This window comes from Pezoporus wallicus, unplaced genomic scaffold (genome assembly GCF_028554395.1).
Source record: "Pezoporus wallicus isolate ANWC-B61680 ecotype Strahan unplaced genomic scaffold, APGP_CSIRO_Pwel_v1 contig_5863, whole genome shotgun sequence".
Lineage (NCBI taxonomy): Eukaryota > Metazoa > Chordata > Aves > Psittaciformes > Psittacidae > Pezoporus > Pezoporus wallicus.
The window spans coordinates 1,166,922-1,191,443 of NW_026635152.1; the positions used below are offsets into that span (position 1 = coordinate 1,166,922).

The following is a 24,522-nucleotide window of genomic DNA, read 5'->3' on the forward strand; positions in this document are numbered from 1 at the left end:
CTGTTTTGTGGCACCAGGTCCCTCCAGACCCACTCCCAGCCCCTGGCACCCTGTGGGGTGGATGAAGCCAAACCCTGCCCCACTTATCTCCTGCCCCAGGGCTTTTCCATGGCAGCAGCTCATTGAGATCCCTGTGATAGCTGCAACCCCATGGACGCAGCAGAGGCGCTGCTTGGGTTTGCTTTTGCAGGCAGAAAGAGGGATCAAACAAATGGAGGTCCCTCCATGCTGTAGGGTGGCCTGGGGACAATGAGCCTTGTCCAGGGTCTCTGGGTCCAGGATCAGAGCCACCCAGCACACACAGCAGTGGGAGCACCAGGGTGGACTGAGGTCGGACAGCTCAGCACAGCAGCGAGCTCCACGTGTGGGTACCACAGAGCCTGAGGTACCCCCCTGAGCCAGGCTCAATTGATGCAGCACCTGTAATCCTGCATCTGTGCTGCCACACTGAGGATGAGGAGCAGCTGGGAGCATCTGCATCCCTGCTCCACAGACCAGGGCCACACTGGGGCTCAGAGCTGCTCTACGTGTCCTGATCACCACGCCTGGGGGATGTTTTCCCCCAAAGCCAGGTCGAAGCCTCCCCCAAAGCCTCCATCATGGCCAGTGCTGCTGCTCCAACCCCTTGCCACACACTCAACCCCAGTCCTACACCAACATCTCCAGATGGTGCAGAGGTGCTCAGGGAACCTGCTCTGCTCCTTCATGGCTGCCACTGCAGCACGGATGAGTTCAGGTCACAGCCACAGTGATACCCTGGTGACACCTCCAGTGCTGGTGCATCTCATCTGGTCCCATCCATCCTGTTTCTTCCCCTCTTTCTCATGCTCCCCAGGACTGATTCAACCCTGGAGATACCAAAGGAGCTACAGAAGATGGGAGGGAAGGGAAGAGGCAGCCACACTCCCAGCCAAGCCTGCTCCTAAGTGGATACCCAGCAGCTGAACTCCCCTGGGGCTGCTGGAAAACTCTGGTCCTTCTCCAGAGGGGATCTCCAGACTCCCAGTATCCACCAGTGCTCCAGATAGGCCACCAGCAATAGAACCGGGTGATGTGCAGAGGAGCAGATGCTGTATCTTACCAGTTTGCATGCCAGTGTGTGTACTGGTTGAACTGGTCCAGGCTGGAAGATCACCTCCATGACCATGGAGGTGGAGGAAGATCACCACCTTCACCATGCTGAAGCATCCTGAGCGAGGCCCTTGCTGGGGCTGGTGCTGGATGGAGGAAGTGAATCAGGGGATGAAGGGAGACAGAAGGACACCAATGGGGATGGACAGGCCAGGGAAGGACAGAGACATCGATCCCATGGGTGCCAAGAACCCATTGCTTTAGCTCTTTCCAACCCCAAATCCCAGAGAGCCCCCAAAGGAAACAGAGAGAAGAGTCATGGTGAGAAGAGATTTGGTAAGAAGAGACTTTAATCAGACTCCATTACATCTGTTACAGGGTTCTCTCCACTGCTGAGGAGTCGGGCCGGCACGGCACGCGTGGTAAATACACCGGCTACGAGGATACATGGGACAAGTTACTACGAGATCTGTGCTTTTACCTGTACAGGAGGGGTTCACCAGCGTTGTGCTTGCCCACAGGGAGGTGGCCACATCCTGCATGATGCCGTGTGTGTCCGTGTCCCCCCCTGGCCACCAAGGCCACCCTGCTCTTCTGGGTGAGGCCCAGGCTCGGGGCAGGATGGGGATGAGAGGAAGGCAGTGGGGGTTGCTCCGTGGAGGAATTGGGGGTTGCTCCATGGAGGGGTTTAACGTGATCTGACAGGGTCTGGGAGGAGGCCGGGGGGGGAAGCAGGGGCTGGTTTGGAGGGGAAAGAGCCAAGGGACACCCAGGGATGGTGCCAATAGCAGAGGACACCCATCTCCAGCCATCCCCATCAGGGTGAAGGGCAGGTCCAGCCCCACCAGGGCACCAACAGCAGATCCGATACTCTGGATGGAGCATCCCAGATCCAGCCCCCAGACCCACAGCACCACCAGCACCAGCCATCCCCTCTCCAGACCCACTGAACCCCTCCCCAGCTCTGTCCCCAAGGGGGAGACAGTGGTTTGACCCCTCCTGATCCACCCAGCACATCCTTGTCCCCCACCATCCTGCTCTGAGCAACGGGATCCAGGCTGGGAACCGAGCAGGACAGGGATATCAGCAGTGGGTTCCCCCTCCTTCTCCCACTGCCTGGAGGAGAACTGAAAAGTGCCTGTGCTCACAAGTAGCAGCTATTCCCTGTGCCTCTGCGGGAGAAAAGAGGGGAACAAGTGATTTCTAGGGCTAAAAGCTACTGAGGATCAGCCTGACCCGCAGCTCAGGACCCCGAGGAGGTGTGTGGAGGGAGAACCTGCCCCGGTGAGCAGGAGAAACTCCCCCAGGCTCCAAAAGTGACCGAGGACAGCAAGAAAGTGAATCCCAAACAAACCCATCCACACGGACACACACACGGCATCTACGGACCAACACGCGCACGCTCACACGGCAACGACACGGATCACTTCCACTTGTAACACACACCCCCCCACCCCACAACCCGCGTCCAACACCGAGCAAGTGCCACGAAGGAATACAGTATTGCCACAGATAAAAAGGAAGGTGTCAGCCCTCCTCCTCCTCCTCCTCCTCTCTGCTGGATGCCCCAGAGCTGATGGATGCCCTGGGCTAAGGGGGGGGGGGGAAGGAAGAGCCACACATGAGAAATCAAAAGGTAGAAATAGGTCCCAATATACAATGAGAATGGATCTGTACAGCACTGGGACTGGAAATAGGTCACGGGCCACTTTGGGATATGTTTTGTCATTTAACAGCATTTACAGTAACATTTACAGAATAAATATACAATAGAAATAGAGACTCTCTAGGTTATGATTCCATCTCCTCTCTCTGTATATGCTTTATGTATCTATATAATAGAGCTTCTGTTGTTACCTTCTTATTGACTTTGCCTCTTACTGACGCTGCAGGAAGAGGGGAGGAAAGCGAACGCCTCCCTGGCTGGCTTGGGAATGGTGATGGGAGAGATGGAAGGCTGGATCCTTCCTCCGAGGGTCTGAGGAGCATCACGCCATGGGAGCAGATGGGACTAAGCCCTTTGGTGTCCTGCTCTGTGAACTCCATGGGAGCTGTGGTAGGAATCCAGCCCCGCGCTTAGGGGTATTGGGAAGGTGACTTTGGGCAACGATTTGGCTCATCCTCTGTCTGGTTGGGGAAAGGAAAGTGGGGACTGAGGGAGAAGAGATGGGAGGGAACATCCTGCCTAATGATGGGGAAATGCCACAGGGTTTGTGCTTCTCCCGGTCAGAGACTATGTTTGATGTCCCTTTGCATGGGCAGGGGAAGGAGAAAGGCAGCAGCGGGGATGGTGAAGGGGGGACCACTACAGGAGAGCCCCCACAGGGCTGGCACTTCTCAGAGCCATCAAAGACTGAGCTGCTTTGGCTCAGGCCGTGTCTCCATTTTCCCCATGGCAAATGGTTAACGAAGGGCCTGAGCTAATTGTCCAGGAAGAGTCTTAGGGTCCCCAGCCAAGCCCATGGAGAAGAGTTGTAAAGGATCACAACCCACAAAAGAAACGTCATTGAGGGGACCTCCTGGCCTCAGGGGTGGCAAGAGAAGGTACCTTCTGACTTCACCTCCCAGACAAAAGGAGAAACATGGTGGAGTAAAACCCATTGACACGAAAGCAGAGGAGTAAAGGGCTCATGGGCAAGCACCCACAAACTTGGCCTTCAGACTGGCTTGAAACACCATCATGCATGACCTAAGCCCAGCAGAACCAAGGATGAGGAGTTCCCTCAGCTTTTGGAGGCCATAGTAACATGCTGAGAGGAGAGAGGGGGCAAACAAGCTGCTGCTCTTCTGTCCCGTTTGGGAAAGAAGGAAGATGCCTCCTAATACTTGACAGCAATGCTTGGCTACATGTAGGATTCAAGGAAATGACCCTCAGGCGCCGTGGGAGAGACTCGGAGCTGGGAGATCCCAACCTTCCCTAGAGAGCCTGTGGAAAACCAACATAAGGTCCCATCAGTCTGGTCCCCAGGCAATGTGGACGGGGATGATCAAAGCCCCTGGGCTCTAACAAGGGCTCACCAGCCTGGATCGAGAGCTAGCGGGGACACCAGGACCTGGCACTGATTCCCAATAACTGCTGCTCAGCAGGTGCCTGCTGCCCCCAAGAGCTGGTTACCCCCACCTGAAGGCTGGTGGGCTCCTGTGGAAGTGCAACAGGAGGTGTTAGAGACCTCCTGGCTTGAAGCTATGAGAAACGAGGACGTGCCCAGAGCTAATCCCTGCCCAGGTCACTGCACTGGTGGGTGCAAGGGAGGTAAGTCAGGAGGTGGTTTCCTGAGAGCTAAACCTGTGGTAGCACTGGATGCCCCTGGAGAAGCCGGATGCTTCCCTGCTTGTCCCTCTGGGACATCTAAAGAATGTGGCAGGAGGAGAGGCTCACCATGGCAGGGGTTTGGTTCAGCAGAGCACCCCACATCTCAGGAGTAACTCCAAGAGAGCATTCCTGACCCCCATCATGGGAACCCCACACGCTCGCCCATCTCAATCACCCTCACTTCGAGGTCCTTCTGCCACTCAGCACAATAACTGCCCAGCCATGGAGCACCCCATGGATGTGACACCTCCATGGCCCACAACAACCCACAGACACTGTCCCCATGCTGGTGGCAACACAACAGATACCAAGGATCCACCATCCACTGTCTCACACCTTGCAATGTCTCAGCCAGCCCCGTGCTGCTCCCTGGCAACCCTGGTCAAAATGTGGGGGTTATTTAGGTGTGTCCACAGCTATAAAAACCTACAGGAGATACAACAACAACAACGATGGTGACAACAACAGCACCTTTTTGTGCTCCGAACATCGATGGGTAATTGTGCTCGTTGGAATAAGGCCATGACTCCTCCCGGCTAAAGGACAACAGAGTGGGAGGGAAGAGCGCTGGGTGACAGGAGGAAGTGTGCTGGCTTTCCACCTGCCTCCAGGTCCTTTTTCCAACCATCAGCTGCTTAGAAAAGAGCTTCTTTGCTTCAGGTTTGAGCTGCATTGAGAACAACTCTTGGAAAGGTATCGCAGCATCTCTTGTTCCTCCTCCCATCCCCGAGGGCTCGGGGAGATCCTGCCTTTCCACCCAGGGTTGTTGGAGGAGTCCTGCCCCTCCCGCAATCCCTTCTTCCTGATGTCATCCTAGAAATGGCTGCTTTTGGTTACGATTTTAAGAGGGGTTTCTTCATCTTCCTTAGTAATTTTCCTGTTGCCTGGACAGCCAGGATCCACTCCCCAGTGACCTCCTCTCCCGGTGGGGGTGGTCCACAGGCAACCATCACAGTTCGGATTCCGGGGTGCTGGCCAGCATGTACCCGCTCCCATATCGTCCATTGGGGGCACTGCTCATTTCCATGGGGGAATTGCTCCCAGGACCCAGGTAGGAGCGGTGTGTGGGCATGGGGGACGGGGTCTCGCTGGGCACTTTGCTCAGGATGAAGCGGGTCTCATCATTGTCTTCCAAATTGGAGATGTCCTTCATCATCCGGCCCTTCTTGTAGGTGACAGAGAGGGCATTGGAGCCGTCCGACACGAGGTGGAACTGCCGGAGGATGAAGACCAGGGGCAGAGGGAGGGATGCCAGGATGATCAGAGAGATGAGGATGGCCATGGCCCAGGTTGGGTAGAAAAGGAACTTCTCTGCAGCCTGGAAGAGACAAACAGCAGTGTCAAGGGGCTGTTACAGCAAAGGGGATGCACACCATCTCTAGGCAATTCCTGCTGCCACTCTTCCTCCTCAGGGGCACCACGTGAAGCTGTCAGAAGGTGGGTTCAAATCAAGGGAAAGGCCATGGTCCTGCACACAGCGTGTAGCTGTGGAAGCCAACCAACGCCAAGCTCTCATGTCAGAGCTGGCTGAAGGCTTCTGAGCAATGTGGACAAACCTCATGGCTTGCAGAGGATGAGTGGCCACAGGCAGGATGTCTCCCAGCAGGAGAGGAGAGGAGAAATGAGCAGAGCAGTGAAGTTCCTTATTGTGAGGGTGCTGAGGTGCTGGCACAGGGTGCCCAGAGAAGTAAATGCCCCATCCCTGGCAGTGTCTAAGGCCAGGTTGGACACAGGGGCTTGGAGCAAGCTGCTCTAGGGGAAGGGGTCCCTGCCCGTGGCAGGAGTTGGAAGTGGATGAGATCAAGGTCCTTCCCAACCCAACCCATTCTGTGATTCTATGAGCAGGGTGCTCTGCAACTCTCAGCTGCTCCCTGCTCAGCCTGGACCACAGTGGGAGGTGACGGTGGGGAAGGGATCTGTGCTCACCTCCTCTTTGATCCACGCACTGTAGCCCGGGGGACTGACTCCCAGCTGGATGATGCTGGCGGTCATGAGCACGGCCATGCAGATGGGAGAGACGTACTTCCAGGTGTAGTAGTAGAACTGGTAGGGCCGGAAACCCAGCATTTCCGTCAGCTCCTGCATGAACCTGCCGAGAAGAAGAGATGAAACCATGGCACTCCCCACCTACAAGTAAGAGACTCCCTCCCAGGAGCCCCCATTGTAAATTATGCTCAAGGTAGAGCCTGAGGAAAAACGCAGCTGATCCAGACAAGCATCCCAGTGTCCATCAAGCCTGCAGGATTGGTTGGAAACCTCCTAAGGAAAAGGCCATTTGAACATTAGCCAGAGCCCCCTTTGCCCTGGCCAACTCATGGGCAGCAAGAGCAGGCACTAAAGGGAACAAGGTCTCTTTCCAGAGGGACCTGGAAACCTCAGATAAAAGGGTAATTGCAACTGATAGAGCACTATAACCAACAGCAGATACCCAGTAGAAGGACTTGCTCCTGGGGCTGGGCTACATTTAGGGCAGGACAAGAGAATCAAGGTGAACCAAATGCCTGCCTATACTCCTCTCCTGGAGTATTTGCTCCATCAGAGCTGGCCTCTTGGGGAAGAAATCATACGGAAAAGAGCTGGAAGGAGGGTTTTGAAAGGCAGGTGTTAACAGCACCTGTATGAAAGCCAAGAGTTACAGCAAGAGTATTCGTGTTGCACAAAAGTCTTACTTCTTGGTGCCGTAAATCCAGGCCACAGCGATGTTCTCCAGGATGACCACGACCGTGAGCGGCAGCGTGGCTGAGTAATCATCAAACATGGTGACAAAGTAATTCCCAGAGCGCTGCACAAAGATCAGTCCCACCACGAAGGCGAAGATGCAGGAGCCAACTGTGGGAAACGACCAGGCACGGTCAGAGCATCCCAAGGGGAGGCAATGCCTCCACCACAAGGTGCATCCCCTGCATTAGCAGGGTCCAGTTACATGGCCATGATGTCCACGCTCCCCTGGAGTTACTCCCCAGGACAACAGGGACCCTCCGCCCCTTTCCAAGGAGGTTGCAGGAGAAAAGACCTCACCTGTGAACACTTCCTTCCGCACCTTGAAGGTGTCGATGATGGGTGTCGTGATGCCTGACATGGTCCCGATCATGCTGCCCAACCCCAGGTTTATCAGCATCAGGAAGAACATCACGGACCAAAAAGGTGAGGCTGGGAAGTGGGTCATGGCTTCTGTGAAGGCAATGAAGGCCAGGCCAGTTCCTTGCACCGACTGTTCAGGGGGAGAGAGGACCAGAGGATGAGAAGGAACATGCCCGGGTCAGCCTGCAAGCCCCTGCATGCCTCACTGAACCACTCTCTGGCTGCACAGGGGGCTGGGTCATGCTTTGCCTTGAAAGGTTGGACCAGATGACCCTTGAGGTCCTTCCAACCTGGGATTCTAGGATTCTTCAAGGAAAGAAAAATCCAGTCTGGATCCAAGCCTGGAAGCGGTGATGACCTTCCTAGACTTGCTATGGACAGTGCTTTTCCCCACCCCAGGAAGGACCGCTGTGTGCTGGGCAAGACCACAGGGAATCCCCATCCCTGGAGGGTCCCTAAAAATACTTTTTCCCAATCCATGTGCCAGGAGTGACACAAGTGGAGCAGCTCCCACCAGGGAGAGCCAATGGGGAAGGTGACCTCCGGGTCCTCCCAAGATTCCCACCAGGTACCTTGTTGAGTTCATCCTCCAAGAGGCAGGGGTCCAAGCCCAGCTCTTTGAAGTGCGCCTCTTTCACGGTCATGATCACCCTGTACATCTCGTTGTAGTCTTTGGCTGTGAGGTGGGAGAAGTTCACGTGGGGTGGGATGAGGTCATGGCTCAGCACGTTGGTGTTCAGGTAGCCCAAGATCTTCTCAGCGTTCCTAAGGGAGAGAGGAGCCTGGTCACCAGGGATGTCCCATTTCTCCCAGGGTAGAGGATGGGGCCTGACCATGGCAAGCCCTTTGCTCCAGGCAGGATGAACCTCCCTGGGTCGTGTAACCCATGTGTTGGTCAGAGGACCTCTATTGTAGGTAAACAGTGCTTTAGGCCACGTAACAGAGGATGAAGACAGAAGCCCACCAGGGAATGGGTTCCCTGTGCTTCCTTCTCAGGTTTACCTCCTGCTCTGGGGCTCCATACTGCATGGCCCAGATGTTTTATGGATGCAGCTCAGTGCCTAAAGATAACACGGAGTGCATAAAGTCACCTTCCTCCAGCTGCTTCTAGGCACAGCTCAGCAGGTCCCTTCCCCTTGCAGACAAGTGGACCCTATGAAGTGCAGGAACCGGAGGATAAGCCGGGTGGTGTGACCAGACATGTTGGATTTACCCTCAGTGTGCATATTAAGAGCCCATTTTAGGGCTGGATTTTAGGCTGGAGGAGCTGAATACCCAACTCCCTCAGAGACACCTCTGGAGATCCAAGTCTTGACCATCAGGAGTTTGTGTCCCCCAAAACACAGCATTACCCAGCTCCAGAGCACTTACTCTATTGCCTCCAGACCCACCACCACCACTAGCAAAGACCTGCCCACCCCAAACAGAAAAGCATCAAATCTTACTCCACCACACATTTCTCATTCATGATGTTGGCCTTGAAGCCCAGCACAGCAAACACAACCAGGGTGGCCAGGACGGACGTGAAGAAGTTGATGAAGGAGACAAGGGTGGCATCAAAGTGGCAGTTGTTGTCCTGCTTGTTGTAGCTGGAGAAGGCGATGACTCCCCCAAAGCCCAGCCCCAAGGCAAAGAAAACCTGTGTAGCTGCCTCCCGCCACACCTGGGGGTCCAGCATCTTGTCCAGCTTGGAAGGAAGACATAGGAAGAAGTTGTTAAGTGGCTTGGTGGCCCCACAACTCATCCCAGTGGAGCCAGAGCTGAATTAACAGGTTGGTTTGGGAGCAGCCATGGACATGCTTTGATCTGCCCCGTTCAGGTCTTGCATTACCCAGCTCTTGTAGGTCCTTTTTCTCTTTCCCACAGAGGGGGGAACTGAGGCATGGAGGTGGGCAGGGGAAAGTCTGATCTGACCATGTCTTTGGGTGCTCCATCTGCCCCAGAGCCCAAGCTGGATGTCCAACCTTCCAGTGCAAAGCTCTACAGCTTCCCAGTGGACCACCCAGCAGCCCTGGGGCGCTGGTGTCCCTGTCCCCCCACCTAAGGGCTCCACGTGTCACCCAGTGGTGGTTCTCCATCCTCCCCTGGACATCTCCTGCCTCCAGAGAAGGGAGCACTTGAAATCAAACATCTTGGCTGCTGGGTTTGTTTAACCTCCCAAACCACATCCCCCCGTCTCCTGCGAGCCAGAGCTGGAGGCCTTTGAGCACCATACGCCACGAGATCGTCATTAATATCTTCTAAGAGACTCTAACACCAGCTGAGATCATTCATCAACATCGCTGCTTGATTCATTAATTAGCTGGTTAATGATGCCACCAGCAGAGGGTTTGCTGCCAGCCAGCATCTTCCCATGAAGTCTTTAATAGGCCACCTTGGGCCACCCCCTTGTCCCCACCCTGGCATCTGGGCACCTAAAAGTGACAGGAGTGATGCTGAGGCTCAAAGCAGCCCCAGGGTAGGGAGTTCACAAGGTTCTGGGCTGTCCTGGCCATACCCTGTGTTTAGGGTGCTGCTGGCACATCCCGATGCCATATCAGGACCTCTGGTGTAGTTTGGGGTTGGTACTCTGGGTTTAGGAGTGGGAAATAGGGCTGTGACCAGCCAGGAGAACCTGCTTAGGGTCTGCTGGGCTTGGGGGCTCTCACCTTGGGTGTGAACATGTGCATGATCCCATCCACTGCCCCGCGCAGCAGAAGTCCCCGCACCAAGAAGCAAACCAGCACCACGTAGGGGAAGAGTGAGCTGAAGTACATCACCTACGGCAAGAGGGATGCAACATGGGCATGATCTCACCGCCTCCCATCCAACCCAAGGACAGCACAACAGGGGTTTGCCCTCCCCAAAACGAGGTCTGCTCCTCAGGCAGTGCAGGGTTAAGCTGTGGAGCTCCCCAGTGCAGGATGTTACCAGGGCAGGGCTGCAGTCACCATCCCTGCAAGTGTTCACACACCATGTACACAAGACCCTCAGTGATATGGGTTAGTAGTAGCCTTGGCATTGCTGGGCAATGGTTGGACTGGATAAGCTTAATGGTCTTTTCCAACCTGGTTGATTCTGATTCTATAAGTGCTGAAGTGGATTTGCACTGTGCTTGGAGACACTTCATCTCTTGGGGCTGCTGAACGTGCAGATGTTGGTGTTGGCTCAGGAAAGCCCTGTAACACAAACTGCTGGTGCCCAGAATGCTCAAGGGAAGGAGAGCTCTACGCCCCCATCTCCTTCCCCCAGGGCTGCGGGTTCCAGGCATGTTCCTGCTTCCTAGCATGATGGGCAGATGCAGATGGGACTTTACTGTGGCCAGGGAAAACCTGCTGCTGGGGTCCTGCTTCCGCAGCTCACTACATCCCTCTGCTCTCAGGGTCGCAGGGCAGGGGTCTCCTTGCCCTCTGCTACCTGCTAACACACCAGATGTTTTGTAGAGCACATCTGGAGACAGGGATGCTCAAGTGTCCCAGGAGACCGTACCCTTCTGCATCCCACCCCACTGCTTACACAGCCTTGCTTGAAACATCGGTGGCCTCTGCAGGCCAACAGCATCTTCTGCTCCTCCCTGCCCTGCTTCTGCGCAGAGACTCGGTGCTCCTGCTGCAAAGGAGGGCTCAGGTCTCACCCCTCCATCCTAGGAGCATCCTAGGGTGGGGATCAGACAGCTGATGGCCCTCCATGCAGGGGCTGGGCAGCTCACTTGGTTACCCTGATGTGGCTGGAAGTGTCAGCTGGACTGAGCCTCTTCCCTACACCCTCTTCTGATCTTGTTGTGGATCCCCTCAGAGAGAGCCCCAACTCTGGAGGGGGTGGGAGCATCCCAAGGGACACAGCATTGCCCAGCCACCGAGCTCAGGGCAGGACACTGTGGTCCAGGCAGGAGGTTCCTGCCTTGAGGACAGAGCCCAGCCAGGCTCAGGTGGCCACCCATACCCACCTTCCCTGAGGACTGGATGCCCTTGATCATGGCCAAGCCAACAAGGCTCCAGGCCACCAGCAGGCACAGGGTCATCTTCCAGTTGAGCCCCCCGCTCTCCGAGATGGAGTTGGAGATGTCCAGGGTCTCCCGGTACCAGAAGTAGGTGGTGGCCGAGCTCCTCTCGCATTCGGTCTCCACAACTGCAACCAAGCATAGGCATGGGGGAGAGTCACCATCATCTCTTAGGGGATGAACACCAGCTAATGTCAAAGACCTGCTGGAGCTGGCCAGAGGGGGACAGGAATTCACGGGGCTCATTGTTAGCAGGAAAAGGAGGGGATGGGCCATAAAGCCCAAATGAGACATTAAATACAGGGAGAGACATTTGCATGTGCTATAAAACGTCCCAGAGTGTCCCAAGGAGATGCTCAGATGCTATTAAACACCATTAGCTCCATCAGCATCTCGGTCAGGCTCTGATGGAGCAGCCAGGTGGGCCCTGCCTAGCTCTTGCTGCCTCCCTCCAGGATCCTGGGTCAGATCCCATCTCCAAGCACTGGGGCAACCTGGAGACCCAAGTTCTGAATCCCCAAACTCATCAAACCCCATCAGTGGGGACAGACCCCAAGGGGGGAAAAGGCTCATCCAGCCCAAAGAAAACATCTCCAAATGATCAAGGCAGCTGGACCAGAGGGTACCCAATGACCCAGGAGACATCTCGACCTCCAGTGTGCCCAACCTGTGACTTACGTTGGGTGTCCCCAGTGTCCCCAGTGTCCCACAGCTCCCTGCTTTGGGGACTGCTCCCCCCCTGCCAGCTGCCATCCCTTACCAGCCACGGAGCCGTTCTTCACGATGGGACACTCGCTCCAGGGAAGAGGGTACTGGAAGGACTTGAAGAAGTAGAAGATGCTCCAGCCGATGATGACATTGTAATAGAGACCCACAAAGAAACACACCTTGGAGGAGGAACAAGGACATGGTATCAAATCACAGCTCACTGACACTGCCCCCAGCACACCTCTGGCTGGATGGGGACCCAGGGCCCATTTCCAAACCAGCCCTAAACCCAGGAATGGAACTGGAAAACCTCCCTTTGTCCTCTCAAACCTTCACACGGGGCCCCTCAAGGTTTGCTTCCAGGCTCCCCTCCCAAGCTTTGCAGCAGAACCTCCCTGAGGTAGGGGTCCAAAGGCACCCATGGGTGCGCTCACCAGGCAGCTGGCATAGCCAATGCCTCCCAGGCGCGGGCAGATGTAATTCCAGACGCCGATGCTGCCCCGGCGGATCCGCTGCCCCACTGCCAGCTCCAGGAAGAAGAGGGGGAGCCCGATGATGATGAGCAGGACCAGGTATGGGACCAGGTAGGCACCTGGCAGGGGGGAGAAAGCTCAGCATGGACCCACCTCTGCCTGCTCTCGTGCAGCCAGGGATGGAGAGGCAGGCTCTGCCTGGTCCATCGGTTCATTTGCAATGGATCTGGGAACGCAGATCAGTGCTTGGGCAGGAGAACTCAGCCATGGAGAGGAGCGAACGCTTGTGCATGTGTGCAACATCCCCTGCCAGCATGAGCCTGTGCGGAATAAACCCCAACACACCTAAAGACACTGGATCCGTGCATACACATCACCTCCCACACAAGGAGACACCTCCATGAGCCAGCCCATGGAGACGTGCACATGGTCCCGACCGTCCTGGATACCTGTTCACCCAGGTCCTGCTGGCACACACATATCAGAGCACAGCCGAGCCCTCACCATCAACACATCCCCCCATAGACACCCCACATTCCCAGCAACAGCATCCCGGTGCCACCGGCACGGAGCGAGGTGCCCTGGTAGGAGCAGAATTCATCTCTGCCTAATTGAGGAGGCTGAAGGGGAATTAGCAGCTCCCGAAGCAGAACCCGATGACCGTAAAGGCTGCAATGACTCACGCTGCAGCGCCCGGCTGATGGATTGCTCCGGCTCCTGCCAGGAGCGGAGGAACGGGCTCGGGAGCTCACGACCGGCAGGTGATCCACGGGCACATGAGGGCCCCTGGCTGCGTTGGGCAAATTCCCAGCTGGATTTATGCCCCAGTGACAGCCACCACCCCCAGCTCCGCGCAGGACCTGTGGCAGATGATGCTGCTCCGAGCAGGGTCACTGCAATAGCGTCCTGAGCCAGCGGGTTGGGATTGAGAGAATCATGGAATGGGTTGGGTTGGAAGAGCTTCTGCCTGTTGGTTCATCTCAGTATCCTCTCTGGCAGGTTAAGGCTGTTCCCCTTGTCCTCTCCAGGTTTCTTGTTTGCTCTTTCAGGTGTAGGTAGATTGATAAATGGGGAAACTGAGGCACGGAGAACTGGCTTGAGCAGCAGATTGCTGAGCTTTCCTGAGCTTTCCCTTTTAGCCGGGTGTTATCCCCATGGGGCAGACACTGATTTTCTGCCTTCTCTTCCCACAATATTTAACCCTCTTGGCTCCTGTCCTGTGAGGCTGGTGCCAGGCTGATGGATGAGGGAGCTGGGCAGTGATGGGCAGACGCTTCTGGGTGTGCTGAGCAGCCCTGGGATGTGGTGATGGTGGTGGTGGCTGGTGTGGCAGGGGTTGGACTGGATGAGCTTTAAGGTCCTTTCCCTCCCAACCCACTCTGTGATTCTCTATGTGTAAACCAGGGGCAATGGTGGGTGCTGTTTGTAAAGCCTTTTTGAAGACCTGCTCCCAACTCCAGCTCCGTGTCACACTCTCTTCCCATCTCCTCCACTGCAGCAGGTCTCAGGCCTCTTGCACGGTCAATTCCCCTTCCCCACTTCCCATCACATCCACCCTTCTGTCTGAAAACACTTGCTTAACACTCCCGCGATGAGGACAGCGAATCCACCAGGATGACTCCAGCCTGGGAACACCAGCGACCTCGGTGTAAGCACCAATTCCACTGCTCTGCCAGTGGGGAAACTGAGGCACGGCTGGGCTAAGTGCTTACGGAGCAGCAGGACTCTGGAGCTCCAGCTCTGGGGCTGAGCTGCCTCCTAAGCTCATTGAGTCAGGAAAACCTGCTTGGGCGATGCAGGGAGCTGTGTAATGAACCCATCGGGGCACATCCATCTATCCCAGGCCTGAATTTACCCCAGGCCCTGCCTCCAACCTCCTCCAGGCCACCCAGCAACCCCAACTGAGGGCACTGGGAGCCGCATGCCAGTGGCCGGGGTGATGCTGGGATGCAGGAGCTGACCGCAGCTCCATGCCAACCGGGAAGGGAGGGAATGGGGGGTGGGAGCAGTCCTGGGGTGGGAAGTGCTGACTGGACAGGTTTTCCTTTGGGAGAATGACTCATCCTGAAGATGACACCAGAGATGTTTTAATTATTGAGAGCACTGCAGGCTCCCAGGCTGGGGCACATCAAATGATGCGGCACCGGGGATGAGGGAAGTGCAAGGGGAAAAGGGGGAAGCTGGGCTGGCCCTGGCCTTATTCAATGCTATTTGACTGAGGCTGCTTCTCCCCACTGAAAAGGCCGAGGGCTGGGTTTGGAGTGATGAAGAGCAACCCATCAGTGTCATGAAGGGGGTCAGGTCTCAGCATGGCTAGGAGAGACCTGGCCCTCTGAGCTGCTCCTGCTCAAGGAGGGGGCATGGGGTGGGATGGGAGGGTGGGGTGGCTGGAAGGAGGGCTTGGGAAAGTGCTGGAGGCTCCACAACGTGGCTTCAGGACATAGGGAAGGGGTGGGACTCCTCCTTCCTGCTTTATTTTCATAGAATAATAGAATAGTTTGGGTTGGAAAGGACCTTAAGCTCATCCAGTTCCAACCCCCCTGCCATGGGCAGGGACACCTTACACTAAACCATGGCACCCAAGGCTTCATCCAAGCTGGTCTTGAGCACCATCAGGGATGGAGCATTCACAGCTTCCCTGGGCAACCCATTCCAGTGCCTCACCACCCTCACAGTAAAGAACTTCTTCCTTAGATCCAATCTAACCTTCCCCTGTTTCAGTTTGAACCCGTTAGCCCTTGTCCTGTCACTACAGTCCCTAATGAAGAGTCCCTTTAACCCCAGTTTCCAAATTGCCCCAGCAGGAATTGGGGGCTGCAGGAAGAAATCCTGGCTCCAGGCTGAGATTCCCCTTGACTTTGGAATGGGTGGGTGGAAATCCTTCAGGAAGAGCCTGCATCCCTGAACTGATGAATGCTCAACGCCCCTGGCTGCCCCCTTCCTCCTTCAGAGCCCCCAAACCCCACAACAGAGCCCAAATAAGCCCCAGGATGCCCACCCTGATGAGCAGCAAGGCAGGACCGAGCCATATCCCCTTCCCAAGAGCTGAGCCCATCTCCCACCTCCTCCATTCTTCTGGCAGAGGTAGGGGAAGCGCCAGACGTTTCCCAGCCCCACGGAGTAGCCGATCTGCGCCAGGATGTACTGCAGCTTGCTGTTCCACGCCGGCCGGTTCTCCGCATCCAGCTCCTCATCCCCATCCTTCTGCTTGTCCCAGGTCTCCCCCGTCACGTTGAGGACGCTGCGTTTGTAGTCCACGGGCTCCTCATGGGCCAGCAGGTCGGCCACTGACTCGGTGACATGCTCGCTGCTGTGCTCCCGCTGCGTCACTTTGCTGTTCTTCGGCATCGGGATGGCTCCACGAGGCCCCAAGGGGCGGGATGGGGCGAGGGGAGAAGAGGAACTTCCCACAGGGAATGGCACCCGGGTGAGCTACAGCTCGGGCCTCACCTCCTCTTCATCAGCAGGACCTGGGTGGGGAAGGGGGTGACAGAGGGTGAGATGGTTTTGCCTTGCTGGTGGGACTTCATCACCCCCATACCTTGAGGACCTCCCTTTGAACTGGGGGATGCTAAGGACCCCCTTCTTCATGGCTGATGCACCAGGAGCACCCCCTTGATTCAACATTCATGGACAAGAACCTCCTGCAACCCACAGGAGGGCATTTCCCTTGGCTGCAGGGGCTGGTGGTGAGTGATGGAACCGGGCTCATCACTGTGATGCCTCTTTTCCTCTCTAACAACCCCGGACCAGCAGCTGATCCCCCACAAGGGCTGACACCACATCCAGCACTGGTCCCTCCCCTCCTGGCCCATAGGCAGAGCCCAAGTTCAGCCCCATAGCAGCCTGGAAGCACTCCCGGGCTGGTGATAAACACCCAGGCTGTATCTCTGTCTCTGGACCTTATCAGGAGTGACTTAAAAGCCTGGGAATCTGCAGCTAAATCTTCCCAGGCAGCTTTACAGCAGATAACGGCTGCAAAACAGCAGCTGCCAAGGCAAAGCCATCACTCATCCCGGCTCCTCCACCTTCCAGCCTTGGTCACAGGCCAGGGAGAGCCGTACCAGCCCCAGGCCCACAGCATCCGTGTGGTTATTACACCAGTTCGCACCGGTTCGCCCACCCCACCTCATTCCCCAAACCGATGGCACCAGTTCCCATGGGTGCAGAGCTGGGATGAGCACAGGCAGGGTACGTTTAGGACCCAGGGAGGGAGCGTGGGTGAGGAGCGGATGTGCGTGGTGGGTCACACATTTCCACTGGGGCTGGGGGTGAGTGACTGCTCCCATCCCGAGCAGGGACCATGGTGCTTCACCAGCTGGGGAGGAGGAAACACAAGAAACTCCACGTCTTGGAGAAATGGCTCTCCCAAAGGGCCACGCTTGTTTCTTCCCTCTGTCCTCCCTTTCCAGAGGACACCAGGCTGGTCACTGTCCCCTGGAAGGGTGATGGTGATGTGCTGAGGGCCCTGTCCCAGCCCAATGGGACTGTAGCATCACCTCACCTTGAGGGCTTTAACATTCAGTTCAGAGCTCATACAAGACCCAGGTGGCATCTCAGAGGTCATATAACCCACCAGCACAGTCCTTGGAGCAGCCAAGCCTCAGCAGGTAGCTGATGGCTACCAGGGTGGATGATACAGGATGGGTGATGCAGGACGGACCTCCCGCTGCCCCCTCTGCTGAGCCAAGGTACAACTCTCCCATGATTTCCCACAGCCATCCCAGCTCTTCTTCCCTTTGGCCCAACATCCATCTTTTAGACCCAATTCAGCCCCTTTCAGAGCAGCAGGTTCAGCCTGGGCGGCAAAGCTCATTCCCAACCAGCGCACAGCGTTCCCAACCCGGAGCGGGAGGGAAGCAAAGCGTCGGCAGTGGGAATCCTCACCCTCCCTCGCCTTCACCTTGGTGTTATTTCACCCCTGACGAAAGTTCCCCCTTTGCCAGGCCCTGTTCCTATTAAAAAAGCTATTTTTGGCCGTCGGCTGCATCCGTTGCCAGGCAACGGTGTCGGCTCCGCATCTTCCCTGGATCCGGCTCCTCCGGAGAAGCCGCTTGAATTACTCCTTCAAGCCTGGGCCAGCAATGTTTAATTTCCTAACAAGGGCTCATTCATATAAAGCACTCACAGCTCAATCGTGGCAATTACCGGCACGTGGCTGGAGCATCCTCAGCCAGGATGGACACAGACACAGAGGGGAGGGAAGGGCCCCATCCAGCTGCCAGGAAATCAATGGGATTTCCATCGATTTTGAAGCAGGCTCTCTATGGATTGGTGCAGACCTGGCTCAGTCACCCATGAGCTGGTTGGTGCTCCCTGGCTGCTCAGCAGCCACTTCAGCTCCTTCGGAGCAAAGGCAACTCAGAGCTTCAGGAGGACTCAGCCTCTGGGGCTAAAATCTCTCTTTATACTAAGGATAGAGCCTAGAAAACCTGGGGTCTTCTGGCTGAGCCCCTGAGCCCCAGAGCCCCATGGAAGGGGAACCCAAACTGCTCCCCTGGACCAGCTCAAACCCTTAGAGCAAAGCCTGGAGATGCCCAGCTCCAGGGATGCTGAGCCAGGCCAGCGCACTGGGGTCAGGATGGACCCCAAAGCACCTCTCCCTGGACCCCCACCTATCCCCATCCTCAGTTTAAGTCCCCCCAGCATCCTTAGGAGCTGAGAGGCAGCAGGTCCTTGAGGAGAAGGTTTCTTCAAGCACCTCCAAAGCCCCAGGGGCTCTCAGCACCTTGGAGGACACCCATGACAGCAACATTCCCAAAGGATTTGGGATGCTTGGCTGCTCTCCTGGGGTGGAGCAAGGGCTCTGTAGGCATTGGGACAGCAAAGGTACAAGCCTTCCTCCCCGTGGGAGAGGCACCCAAACTCAACTAGGGCAGGTAATAACTGTGGCAGGATCCCAGCCAACACCAGCACAAAGCCACTGGCACACACGGCACAGAGACCCGATCCTGGGAGCAGCGAGCTCAGCATTCCCCAGCATCCTGCATCACCCGCAAGCTCGGCAGCCCTCAGATGGGAAAGCAGGGTCTGAATCCACCCGGGAGAGGTATTTCCACTCCTTGCTTCCATTGGGAAGGGAACCGGATCAGGAATTCATCTGCCAAAAATAACATCCACCCTGTGAGGAAGAGGCGGCTCAGCTGACGAGCAGGAGCTCGCTGCGCTGGGCAGAGCTAGCAAACCCCTGGCACTGCCAGATGGAGATTCAGCTCCGTTCCTTCGCCTTCGTGACCTGAATTCTCTTCCATGTGCCTTTTTCCTTCCTCTTTAGAAGACAGATTCGAGTCTTTCAGAGCCAACCCTTAATCGCGGTGCCCCTTTGCGCTTACACCACTGCAGCGGGTCCAAGGCACGTGGTACAGGCTGGATTCAGCCCACCGAGGGAAGGGGCAGAGAAGGAGAAGCTCTGCTACATGCAGGAGGTTTAATCCTTACCCTGTGGCTCCTGTCGACTCCAACTGGAGATGGAAACACCCACTGGGGACAGGCTGCTGTTTGGGATGAGTGGAGAGCTCTGGGAGCTGAGGGTATCACATCTCCCAGCCCTGCCTGCAGCATCACGCAGGATTCAGCAGAGCAGCGATGCTCCAAGCCATGTGTCCTGCCTCAGCTTGTCCTTGCTTTCTTGGGAAGGTGGCTGGGGAGCAATAAAGGAGGCTGGAAACATGTCAGCAATGCTTTCAGGCAGGCCTGGGAGTGCAGAGGCAGGCAGGGAGGGCATGGGGATGGACAGCAGCCTCCAAGGAGAGCAGCCACCAACATGCCCTGGGTCTGAAGGATGGGCACAGGGGCAGATTTCTCCTCTCCTATATCCAGCTTCTACACTTACACCCTGTTTGAGTCCATAAAGGGGAAACTGAGGCAGGAAGAAACACAGGCTGAGACTGGGTGTATTCACAGTTAACACTGAAACCATGGGGACTCTCTGCTGGTGCCTCCCTACCCCACCACCTCTCCTTGAGCTGTGACTCTGCTGCACTCAGCTCCCAGGCAAATCCCCCGCAGCTCCTAAAGGAGAGGGGGAAGATGCTCCTTGAAAAGCATCCTCGCTCCATCAAGGTCACAGAGCAGGGAAGGGAGGGAAGTGCAAAGGGCCAGAGAGAGGCAAAGAGGGCCTCCAGGAGCTGGGAGGCCCCTGTCAGGTTTGGGCTGGGAGATCTGAGCATCCATTCACAGCTCCACATCCTCCTAACACCCACAGGGACAGGGAAGGCTTGCACACAGGAACAGGCTGCTTGCTGCAGATGGGAAGGGAAAGGGATGGATCCAAGGTCACCCAGGAAGCCAGGGAAGGGGAGGTGGAGGGAAGGAACACGCATCCCTCCTTCATCCCTCCATACTCTGCAAATCCAAGCAGCAAAGAGAAGGACCCTGGGTGCACAACCTGCCTTTGAGAACAAAACAGAAAACCAGCTCCAGGCCCATACCTGCTGCTCCTTGCAGTCTTGAATGCCTTCGGGATGGGACAAGGATCACCCTGGCAGAGCAGGTCCCTTGGGATGTACCCCACTCCTAGAGGCAGCAAGAAACCAAGGGCAGGACCCTCTCAGCAGCATCCAAACTCCACTTCCAAGCCATGAGCAGAGATTTTTGCCCCAAGCATCGCAGCTCCGATCCCCCCAGCCCTGCTCCAAGGACCTTCCTGCAGCCACCGCCATGAAACCCCCTCTTCCCCAAGCCAAGGCCGGTCCAAGATGCCTCCATCTTCAATCTATTCCATGCTGGGGCTTGCTCCTCCCTGCTCATCCTCTCTGGCTCCACAGGGAAGGGTTTTGCCATCTGCGCTCAGTGGGGCTTCTCCCTTTCTCCAAGTGATCCCTGTTAATCAGCACCAGGCCCTCACCACCCCCAGGGATGACACGCTGTGACTCAATCCCACCAACGGAGCTGCACCCTGGGGTGCTCCCCCCCCAGCACCCACCCATGGAGAGGCAGAGCCCTTGATGAGGGTCAGGGTGACCTGATGGGAGAGAGCCCAGGGTGCCGGGGGAAAGGAGCACCCATAAGAAGCTTCGCTGGAACCAAGCTCCCGATGGTGTGGGACCAAGAGCAGCTCAGTGCCACACACGCGGTGGTGCTGGAGATGCTCTTGGCTGTGTCCTTCCCATGCAAACACCCAGGTCTGTTTTAGCATCGTGACACAGGAGTGGTTCACATTGGCTGATGAATCAGAGCTGCCTCCGCTTCTGTCTTACACCTACTCAAGTGGCTTTCACCGGTGAAAGCACCCAGATGTTATAAATAACCCCCCAGCTCCCATAAAGACAAGTAGAGGTGGCACCACACGCTCCCAGCTCCAGGGGGGTTATGCTCCATGGGATGCTGTGACATTACAACAACTCTCCCCTTCAATACGTGCCAAAAAAGACCTTTGGGAAGAGCAGTTTTGCTGCTGGGTCATGAGACAGACACAACAGCACCGGAGGAGGGGGAGCCAGCTCTTGGGCTTGTCACGAAGTGTATGAGCACATTGATCCGGTGAATCTGCTCTCCTCCCGTGACTCATTTAGTAGCATGAAAACCTCCATCAGCTGCAATAGCATGACAGCCGTCATATGAGCACTCCAGGGCTCCCCAGATGATCTTTTCCCAGTTAGATCCCTCTTAGCTCACCCTCTCCAGCTGAACGCTAGCGACTGAACCCAACCCCAGGCCAGGTTTACCCTAAAAGGCAGCAAACAGGGTGGGACCCAGAGCCCTTTTCGAGCTCTTGCTTCTCCCTCTGGCAATTCATGAGGCTGCTGCTATGGTTGTAAACAAACAAGTCCAAAGAGACCCAAGGATGGGGTAAAACCAGAGCGGCTCCTGCCAAGGCAATGGTTTGCTCTGCGTGTGCATCGAGCAGCACCTGATCGAGGGTGAGTTTCATCCTCGTGACTCCAGCTCGGGGAGAACTCCAGGGGAGTCACTCCCGATTTAAACCAAACCCTTCTGTTCCTATCGGCTTCCACAGCCGCCTCCGATTCACCCCAGAGGGCAGCGCAGACCCACATTTCCCTGCCCTTCCAAGCAGCTGAGCTGTCATCAAAGCAGCATCCAGGTTCCTTGACCTAGTCCTGACACCTCCAGAGGAATATTCACAAGAAACTCTATGCCCTGCCAAGAATAACTCCGCTGCTGTGGCGTTTTGGGGGTATTTTTCCTACCAAGACCAGAAATAGTTGCATCAGCTCCTGCTGGATTCAAAGCCCAGGTGCCTCAGGCACAAGGTATGATCCAAGAAGCAAGATTTCACCTTCCAAGTCCTTTCCAAAGAGCTGGGAGCAGATTTCTCAGCTGGTTTAAGCCCCATAGCCCCAGAATGATGTAAATCTACCTCTGGCCAAGACGCCAGCCCAAAACACGCACCTCCAGCAATGCAATACAGGAGAATAAGGACTCCCCACACCCAGTAGTGAGAAATGTACCAGTAACCAGGACCCCAGACCCCATTTTTCCACCTCAGAACCAGACACCTGCATTCAGGGAGCAGCATAGAAATGAAGGGGAAAATAAACCCTCCCCCCTAGCACTTGGGGGGCCAGGGATGAAATATTCATCGCGAACAAACGCTTTCTCCTCTCCCAATGTTATTGTCAAGGTCAACCTGGAAGCTGCATTTCCACCCATCCTCAGGCTCAAAGGGGGTGAGCCCCCACCAACCCCAGTAGGGCAGCCAGTGCCATCCCCTGTGGTCCCACCCCGGCCTCTCCAGGGTGGCTCAAGCCATTTGCTGCCTCTTAATGTCCCCCCACAGCCCTCGATGCCTTCACACCTGGGTGTCCCCCCCACTGCCAACCCCCTCCCCAGCCCGTCCCTTAGCATCTCCCCCCAGCAAGGGGCAGCGGTGGGGGGGGGCGCGGACAGAGGCGGCAGCGCTCGGTGGGACCGGAGACCCTCGGGAGGAGCATCCTTACCTCGGGGTGCTGCGGGTGCCCGGTGGCTCCCGGGGGGGTGAAACTGAGCCGTTCCCGGGAGAAACTGAGCAGATCCTGGAGGAGACGGAGCAGATTCTCGGGAGAAATTGATGCGGTTCCTGCCCTCGATGAGGAAAGGAGGCGGCGGGGCCGGTACCTGGGTCCCGGTGCTGCGCGGAATCGCTGCCTCCGAGGAGGAGGAGGAGAAGGAGGAGACGCTGCCCGAGGGGACCGGAGCCTGCGGGGATGGGCGGCTGCGGGGAGACCGGAGGCTGCTGCTGGGGGGGGGGGGGAGCCGGCGGCCGCTTTCCCTTTCCCCCCCCTTCTCCCAACCCGCCCTCCGCTGCCACCGCTCGGCGGATGCGCGCTGGGCTCGGCCCGGCCCCGCTGCCGTTCGCCGGAGGGGAGGTAACTCCGATGGGCTCCCCAATGGACAGAAAGCACTGAAAGGAAAAGCAATTGAAAATAGGAAGCAATAAGTGATGAGGGACACGCAGCCCCTGACGCAGGCTTGAGTCACCAGGGCTGCACGTCAAAGCTGGGGTGCCGGCAACCCCCCCCCACCCCAACATCTCCCTCCGATGAGGGTTCTGGCATTAAAAAGGCAAAAATAAACAGAAACGAGTCCGGGCAGAAGGGGGGGGTTTGGATTTGTCCATCCCGGAGCTGTGGGGAAAAGCAAAACTCCCTTTGTAACATCCCCTGCCCCAAAAGAGCGGCCTCAGGGGGGCTGTGGGGAAGAGTTGGAGATTTGGGAACCCCTGTCATAGAATCCCAGCCTGGTTTGGGTTGAAGGGACCTTAAAGCTCCTCCAGCTCCACCCCCTGCCACGGGCAGGGACCCCTTCCACTGGAGCAGCTTGCTCCAAGCCCCTGTGTCCAACCTGGCCTTGAACACTGCCAGGGATGGGGCAGCCACAGCTTCTCTGGGCACCCTGTGCCAGCGCCTCAGCACCCTCACAGGGAAGAGCTTCTGCCTAAGAGCTCAGCTCAGTCTCCCCTCTGGCAGGTTAAAGCCATTCCCCTTGGCCTGTCCCTACATCCCTTGTCCCAAGCCCCTCTCCAGCTTTCCTGCAGCCCCTTCAGGCACTGGAGCTGCTCTCAGGTCTTCCCTTCAGGAGCCTTCTCTTTATCTGAGATGTGCAGAGCCATGGCAGCAACAAGCCAAGACAGGCAATAAATCCCAGATGTGATGAGCCTCTTCCCCTTCAGTTGCCACGTTGAGCTGCCTTGTCCCTGCCTGGAATGGGCAAAGGTGCAGGGTTAATGGAGCGTGGCCTCATTTCTTCTGGGCAGGCAGGAGGGAGAGCTCCAAGCATCACCCGGGTGCTGGATCCCAGAGCAGGCACTGGCCGAGCTCCCAGGTACCCAGGAGGATTGATCATTCTGTGTTTAATAGGCCGGAAAAGGAAACAGCTCCAAAGGCCAGGAATGTGCATAAATGTTGAGATCCAGGAGCCTGCTTTGGGCTGGAGGATGAATCCTCCATGGTTTGGCTCTTCCCAACATGTTTTTCCTCCCATCAAGCTTTCTCACAGGCTCAGGAGCTGGATTACTGGTACCAGTATCCCCAGCACATCAGGTGTGCCTGGTGCTCTGTTAGCCACACCACACCGGCTGCATCCCAGCACCCTAAGTGAGTGGCAGTGATAAATTAAGCCTCAGAAGATGGATTTGGGTTTTGCTTGCTCTGAAGAGCTCTGTGCTGAAAGGTGTGGTTTTGACTTGGCGTTACCGTATCCTATTGTGTTGGGATGGGAATGCAGAATTTCACCATCAGCATTCAAGGTGGGTTCATAGATTCAAATGTCTCATCCTCTAAAGCTGGCTTAGACCCCCAGCTCACCCTTGCTCTGGTCTGTGCTGCTCCCGGGCTCAGCTTTGGTGTGAGAGACAAGTGGTGTGACTGGAGATGCGGTGCTCTCTGAGCTCAGTGTTGGGTCTGGGGTCCCTGAGTGTCACCAGGCTTTGGGCCAGCCCCAAGCACCACTGGGCAGGT

At 56.5% G+C, this 24,522-nt stretch overlaps 1 protein-coding gene across 2 annotated transcripts; it reads right to left on the reverse strand.

Moving 5' to 3' along the window:
* Positions 1-4,537: 4,537 nt before the first annotated feature.
* Positions 4,538-22,775, reverse strand: SLC6A17 (solute carrier family 6 member 17). 2 transcript variants are annotated; one of them, XM_057404401.1, is made up of 12 exons: positions 22,682-22,775; positions 15,688-16,095; positions 12,587-12,744; positions 12,205-12,331; positions 11,391-11,572; positions 10,114-10,224; positions 8,911-9,152; positions 8,038-8,230; positions 7,403-7,595; positions 7,054-7,213; positions 6,311-6,473; positions 4,538-5,702 (listed from the first exon to the last, which is right to left on the reverse strand). In XM_057404401.1, the coding sequence occupies exons 2-12, from the start codon at positions 15,971-15,973 to the stop codon at positions 5,334-5,336; spliced, it is 2,184 nt and encodes a 727-aa protein (XP_057260384.1). In that variant the 5' UTR covers positions 15,974-16,095; positions 22,682-22,775; the 3' UTR covers positions 4,538-5,333. The 2 variants fall into 2 exon arrangements, with proteins under 2 accessions (XP_057260384.1, XP_057260392.1); XM_057404409.1 differs by lacking the exon at positions 22,682-22,775 and adding an exon at positions 20,056-20,079.
* Positions 22,776-24,522: the final 1,747 nt, after the last annotated feature.